The sequence below is a fragment of the Humulus lupulus genome, chromosome 2 (genome assembly GCF_963169125.1).
Source record: "Humulus lupulus chromosome 2, drHumLupu1.1, whole genome shotgun sequence".
In the NCBI taxonomy this organism is placed as follows: Eukaryota; Viridiplantae; Streptophyta; class Magnoliopsida; order Rosales; family Cannabaceae; genus Humulus; species Humulus lupulus.
In genome coordinates, this window is record NC_084794.1 from 62,993,524 (window position 1) to 63,000,945 (window position 7,422).

At 29.5% G+C, this 7,422-nt stretch overlaps 1 protein-coding gene across 2 annotated transcripts; it reads left to right on the plus strand.

The window, feature by feature from the left end:
* The first annotated feature begins 3,681 nt into the window (after positions 1-3,681).
* Positions 3,682-6,458, plus strand: LOC133817912 (UDP-glucose 6-dehydrogenase 3). 2 transcript variants are annotated; one of them, XM_062250553.1, is made up of 2 exons: positions 3,682-3,838; positions 4,670-6,458. In XM_062250553.1, the coding sequence occupies exon 2, from the start codon at positions 4,695-4,697 to the stop codon at positions 6,135-6,137; it is 1,443 nt and encodes a 480-aa protein (XP_062106537.1). In that variant the 5' UTR covers positions 3,682-3,838; positions 4,670-4,694; the 3' UTR covers positions 6,138-6,458. The 2 variants fall into 2 exon arrangements, with proteins under 2 accessions (XP_062106537.1, XP_062106538.1); XM_062250554.1 differs by lacking the exon at positions 3,682-3,838 and adding an exon at positions 4,271-4,295.
* The last annotated feature ends 964 nt before the right edge of the window (positions 6,459-7,422 follow it).

Below are 7,422 nucleotides of genomic sequence, written 5' to 3' on the forward strand. Positions count from 1 at the left end.
GTAAATTTATATTAAGATAATTATTATATATGTAGTTTTATATTAAATATTATTATACTAATGATATTTTATAATATTTGAATTTATATTAATATATTAATAAATATTTATTTTTAATTAGTTTTAAAGGTATATTACCTTAAATATTTAAAATATTTTGTTAAACTTAACAAAACAAACTGTTAAAATAAAAAATTTATGTTATCTACACACTTTTATATAAAAGATATAATTATTATAATCATATCAATGTATTTTATATTCAATCTAAGTTGTCAAAAAAATTCAGAGTGAACTCTCACATTCCTCAAAGTTTCAAAGTTCTTGTCTCATTCAAGAAATTGATATAGTAAAGAATATGAAATGTTTATTATGTCCACTCTTGGAAACCCTAGGATTATTCTTTTTAGTAATTTAATGAAGAAGAGGACACTAAATGCTTATTGAGATTTTTAACATTCTCTTGGAAAAAAGCCTCTCATGCCAAACAAATGTTATTTAAATAAAAGCCACTTAGACTCTCATATGGATGAAATGACTAACTTAATTGTAACAAATAAATTATAAAATGCTTAAGTTCGTGAATTTAAATGCTATTAAAAAAATAAACTCAAAGTGATAAGTTGGAGAAATGTTGGAGACTTTTACCTAATATTATATTAAACCTAAAATATGAGATTCATGATACATCCATTAAGAAATTTAAATATAAAGCCCATGACAATAGTTTATAATAAATTAAAAAAGCTTCTATGATGATTGAAGAGGTCCAAGAATTCAACAAAACACATGAATTCCCTTGATATTTTGATGTGTATATACAATTTCAAATATCATTATTTATTTATAATACTCACTCAAAATGTGACATTTATTTATTCTTTATATTTTTTTATTAATTTTTCAATTAAGAAATTCTAATAATTAATTTAGTTTATATCTCTTCTATATAAAAAGTTTGTAGATAACGAAATTTTTTGTTTTTAACGGTTTTTTATTTTTTTCGTTAACTTTAACGGAATATTCTTATATTTAACAGAATATTCTTATATTTAACAGTAGATTATAAACATGACTTAAAATTAAATAAATAAATAATTAAATATATTAAAATAAGATATTTTGAGATATTTTACAATGATAATTATTTAAAAATAATAAAACTATATATTTTATAACTTAAATTAATTTAATATTATATTAAACATATAATATATAATTTTTTGTTGTCATTGTGAAATTAAAAAACTAGAACAAACATAAACTTAAATAAAAATAAATTAATTAATTTATTAAAATAGGATATTTTTAAGACATTTTATGATAATTTAAATAATTAAATCATATTTATTTAAAAATAATAAAGACATTCATATCATTTTTTTTATCTTATAAATTTGTGTGATAGTTTGTTTTTTATCAAGTGATTTGAGCTTTTTTTCTTTATCAAATTCACCAAAGGACGTTAGATACATTAGAAATTAAAAATAGTTGATGCATGTATATTATTGTCTATAGTATGACTTTTTATATTCTTATTTTATTTTTATTATTAATTTATTTTTATATATTATTGTATTTTATATATATGTCGTGTAACCATGTAAATATATATCTATGTTAACGTTGTGTTTAGATATCGTATATGTAGATATTATTATATTGATATATACTATAACACTATAATTTATTTTATTATATATATTTAAAAAAAATTGTGAACTGACTTTTATTAAAATTATAAATAATTTTTACAACTTTAAAACTAAGCAAACGTGCATTTGCACGTTAATTCTACCTAGTATATAAATATATATTACATAACGAACTAAATGAAGAGGTTATTTTGATTTTGACATCTTTTTATAATTTTGATCCGCACTATTTTTCTTTAATTCTAATCTATTGAAAAAAAAATCATTTTTTGTGTGAGCCGAGTTGTGGTTTCATAATGAGAATGATAATCATAATGCTATAAAAAATGTTAAAATGTAACATGCATCGAAATCAATATGTGAATGTCTAATCATATATAATAATTTTTTGTGAGAGAATATTACCAACAACCACTGTTTATTATTATTCACATAACATACATGTTTTTTACTATTTAATAATCATTTGTAACACATGGTCTTATGTTTATATATATATATATACAAATCTATATGAAGAAAAAAACTCTGACATAGCATAAAACTGAAACTAATTAAGGATGGCAGCAGTGGAGAATAATTTTGGCTAGAAGTTGTAAGTAAATAATGAGAAGAAAAAATAATTATATTTTTAAAAGGAATAATAATGATGTTATTGGATGTGAAAATATTAGAACTTGCACTTTGAGCTATAATCCCTTGAGCTATCCACCTTAAAAAAATACAAATACAAAAAATACACTAAAATAAATTTAGAGTTAACATATAAATGTAACATCGTTTTAATATAGTGTAATTTATCTATATTAGTGAGTGATGTTTATGTGTTCCATTCCATAACAATGCTCTCATAAAAATAAAAAAAAATAAAAGAAGCTTTTCTTTTCATGTAACCCGAAGTTTAGACCGTAGAGCTTGTCAGATGTCACCCCAAAATTTAATTCAACATCATAAATTGAGGTTTCTAAATTTATTTCAACACTATAAAATGAATTATAAAGTTCATTTATTTATACTTTTACATGTTTTTACAGACGTCCAGCATTATGGGTTTCATTAATTTATCACGGCTCTAATTTCAAAATATACATATTTATAACTCCCTCATTTTTTTTATTATATATTATTATAGTTGCTACTGCTTTTGTCGGTATTATTATGAGTCATCATCACTCCAGACTTTGAAGCTTTGGTCTTCCATTTTTCTATGTATATAAATGGCTTCAAAATTACTCCAACATTTCCTTTTTCTGAATCTATAAGCAACTCCATCCCTTGATTTTGAAGTTTGCCCCTTAACACTTTTATAAAAATGTATCATTACCCTAATGCACAAATACAAAGAAATGTTGATATTAATTCAAAAAAAAAATCAATTGTCTTGCATATAAACATATCTTTAGTCAGTTTCAAAATTTCCAAGTCAAAGTCAACATTTCTGGTTAGGTGAAAACAAAATATCAGCATACTACTTGGGAGTATGTGATCAAATTGGGCATATATCAATTCTTCAAAGCTATGTGACCCCACCAAAAATGAAATGTATCACAAAACCCCCCAAAAATAAAAAAAATAAAACAAAAAAAACTTATATATTCACTAATTACATGCACAATGTATGAAAATTATTAATTACACTACTAAAGTTGAAAGTTCAAATTTTTCTGATAACCAAAGTAACATTTCTGAAAAAAAATGTGTCACATTTGTTAAAAAAAAAATCTCTAAGAAATTCAATCTATATATGAATAGTTATGCAATACAGGTGGAATAGGCAAAGCTAATAGAAGAAGAAGCTGTCCTTTCTATATTGTTCCAAAATTTCCTTTTGACTTGTTTATGCATGTGCAATTAGGAAAGGGTGTTTATGTAAATTCATTTCAATCATTTAGACCGCGTATAAACTTGCTTTTACTATTATACCCTTTCTTACACCCCTGGTATTATGCCTGTTGTTTTTTTCTTTTCTTTTTTAATTAAATTAGGGGTTAAAAAATGTTGGTACGAGAGATTCATAGCAACAGCAAGCGGTGCATGTCCTGAGTTGTCATTTTGACCAATCACAGGGGCAGATCTTGGACATACATTGGGTATTTAAGACAACCCAAAACCATTTTTTTTCTTCAGACTCTCCTTCTCTCTCGCTTAGAGCCAAAAACAATAACTAGCAAGATTTTCAGCAGGTAATGTTAGTGTCAAGCTCTAAATTTCATATCTTTATGCATAATTTTGTTGGGATTTGTTCAGTTTTATGTGAATTATGGTTTAATGTTTTGTTTTTTCATGTGGGTGTTGGGGGAGAATGAGACATGGTTGTGTTTGAATCTGATTCTTGTTAGATTTGCTTTTGCTTTTAATGGGTTCTGTTCCATGAGAATGCAGATCTAACTCCATTTTTTGTGATTCAACGTTGTTTTGGGGATTAGTTATTGTATTGGAATATAATTTGTGGTAGTTGGCAATCGGATCTGACTGAATTATTAGTTATAGATTAGAATTTGTGGTTTTATCACTGTTTTGTGTATAAAAAAAATTTCTTCTATATGCATGAAGCTAGTTGTTGGTTTTCTCCTTTTTGATGTGCTAGATCTGATGTGTTCGTCCATGGTTGATCAATTTATAGACCTTTAGACTGGAATGGTTAGTTGATCTCTTGCGATCTTATATATTTTTCTCTATTGTGTTAGCTTGTTCTTTAACCTGAATCTAGATTTGTCAGCTTTGATGTACCCAGATTACTGCTACTTAGAAATCTAGAAATTTGGAATGAATATTTCTCAAGGGTTTTCTCTTGAGACTTAATTCTCCTAGCTGTTTTTTAAATATTGGGAAGAAAAGGTTTGAGAGATTTTAGTCTATATGGGACTAGATCTGGGAAAAAGTATTGGGTGAAAAGTTGAGTTTTCATGTTAAATATCAAGTTGAGTGCGTGTGATCAATTCTTTGATATAAGGCATTATGATTTCTAGTTTTATTATATCCTTTTGATGTATATGAAACTTCATTTTGGACAGATTGTAGATTGATAAAAGAGGAAAAATGGTGAAGATTTGTTGCATTGGTGCTGGATATGTTGGGGGGCCAACAATGGCAGTGATTGCATATAAGTGTGCCTCCGTTGAAGTGGCTGTTGTCGATATCTCTGTGTCTAGGATCGCAGCCTGGAACAGTGACCAGCTTCCCATCTATGAGCCTGGCCTTGATGATGTGGTCAAGCAGTGCCGTGGCAAGAACCTCTTCTTCAGCACTGATGTTGAGAAACATGTCAAAGAGGCCGATATAGTCTTTGTCTCTGTCAACACACCAACCAAGACACGGGGTCTTGGAGCAGGCAAAGCCGCAGATCTGACATACTGGGAGAGTGCTGCCCGTATGATTGCTGATGTTTCGAAATCTGACAAGATCGTTGTTGAGAAATCCACTGTCCCAGTCAAAACTGCTGAAGCTATTGAAAAGATTCTGACCCACAACAGCAAGGGAATCAAATTCCAGATCCTATCAAACCCGGAATTCCTTGCAGAGGGAACTGCTATCCAAGATTTGTTTCACCCTGACCGTGTCCTCATTGGAGGCAGGGAAACTCCAGAGGGCGCAAAAGCCATCCAAACATTGAAGGATGTTTATGCTCAGTGGGTCCCCGAAGACCGTATTTTAACCACCAATCTCTGGTCTGCTGAGCTCTCCAAGCTTGCTGCCAATGCCTTCTTGGCCCAGAGAATCTCCTCTGTTAATGCCATGTCAGCCCTTTGCGAGGCTACTGGTGCCAATATTTCAGAGGTGTCATATGCAGTTGGCAAGGACACCAGGATTGGACCCAAGTTCCTCAACGCCAGTGTTGGTTTTGGTGGATCCTGCTTCCAGAAGGATATATTGAATCTTGTGTACATCTGTGAATGCAATGGCCTTCCAGAGGTTGCAGAATACTGGAAACAGGTCATCAAGATCAATGATTACCAGAAGAACCGGTTTGTGAACCGCGTTGTTTCCTCCATGTTTAACACCGTTTCAAACAAGAAGGTGGCCATTCTGGGATTCGCCTTCAAGAAAGATACCGGTGACACAAGGGAAACCCCAGCCATTGATGTTTGCAAGGGTCTATTGGGTGACAAGGCCAGGGTGAGCATCTATGATCCCCAAGTGACCGAGGACCAGATCCAGAGGGACCTCACAATGAACAAATTCGACTGGGACCATCCTCTTCACCTGCAGCCAATGAGCCCCACCACCGTGAAACAAGTCAGTGTGGTTTGGGATGCCTACAAGGCCACAAAGGATGCTCACGCTGTTTGCATCCTTACTGAGTGGGATGAGTTCAAAACTCTTGATTACCAGAGGATATATGACAACATGCAGAAACCCGCTTTCGTATTTGATGGCAGGAACGTCGTTGATGGGGACAAGCTGCGTGAGATTGGCTTCATTGTATATTCCATTGGTAAGCCCTTGGATGCATGGCTCAAGGACATGCCTGCTGTGGCATAGAGAAAGAAACACTGTTCGGTTCAAGTGGGGCCTTCGGCTTCAGACACATTCAATACCACCTTTGAGAGGCAGCCAATTGGATTCTTTAATATTTTTTTTGTTACCTTTTCCTAATTTCCGTTTTTGTCCTTCTTACTTTACTTGCCAACATTTGTCAGGATGATAGTGATTCAAGTTTGGTGAAAGTAAGAAGCTCTCTCTGTTTTGCCTTTGCATTAAATTCGAAGTTGTTGTTACTGTCCGTTACTTTGTTAGAAGACATGATATCATAATTTGTTGTTTCAATCTTCAATCATAATTACAATGATTACATTCTCGAAACCATTCTTTCTATATATATATGTATGCATACTGTTAGAGAAAATATGAAACATGGAATTTGAGTGCACATTCAATAATGCATAAAAACATCTGCATGGATTATTCCACTTGATTACGAGATGAAAACTTATACTTCTTTACAATGCATCACATTCTATCTAAACTCATTTTCCACATTCTTAGTGGGTGTAGTATTGACAATCTACCTTAAAGCTATTGTTTTTTTTAACAATCCTTAAAGCTATTGTTGATGCTTAGTTAGTATGATATTTTTTAAAATATTAAAATTATAAAAAAAAAATTAAAAATATATACTTTTCCTTTTAATTCTTAAAAGATTAATTTTTGTAATAAATTCTTTAAAGAAAATTTAAATAAAAATTTCAAATATTGAAAAATAAACTAAAACTAATCTAATTTTTTTGTTTGGCAAAATAAAATTATTTATTTTTAATAATTATAGAATTAATAAAGTTTAAATTAAATTAGTTTAAGTTTTGTAAAAAAAAAGATCATTTTCGGTTTTTTTTTTAATATTTGAAAATTTTACTTAATTAATCTTTTAATAATTTATTCAAAAAAATTAATATTTTAAGAATTTAAAAGAAAAAAATATTTTTTTTAATTTTTGAAATATTTTTAATTTTAATATTTCTATAAGAAATATATATATTTTTATTTTAAATTATACCCATAACGCTAACATCAATAACAAGTCAACAATCTACTAGCCACATAAGATAAAACTTAACAAAAGTATACTATGAATAGTTCGAGGGTAATTTTTAACGGTTCGAAATAATTAGGAGGCTGTTGACCACGATTTTGGCCAACGACGAGTAGACGTCAAAATGACAATAAGCCTTGAATAGAAAATACGACACTAATAATTTTATAGTGGTTCAGCATCAATTTATTGGTAATAGCCTAATCCACTTGGAGTTGTGATATATATATCATACAC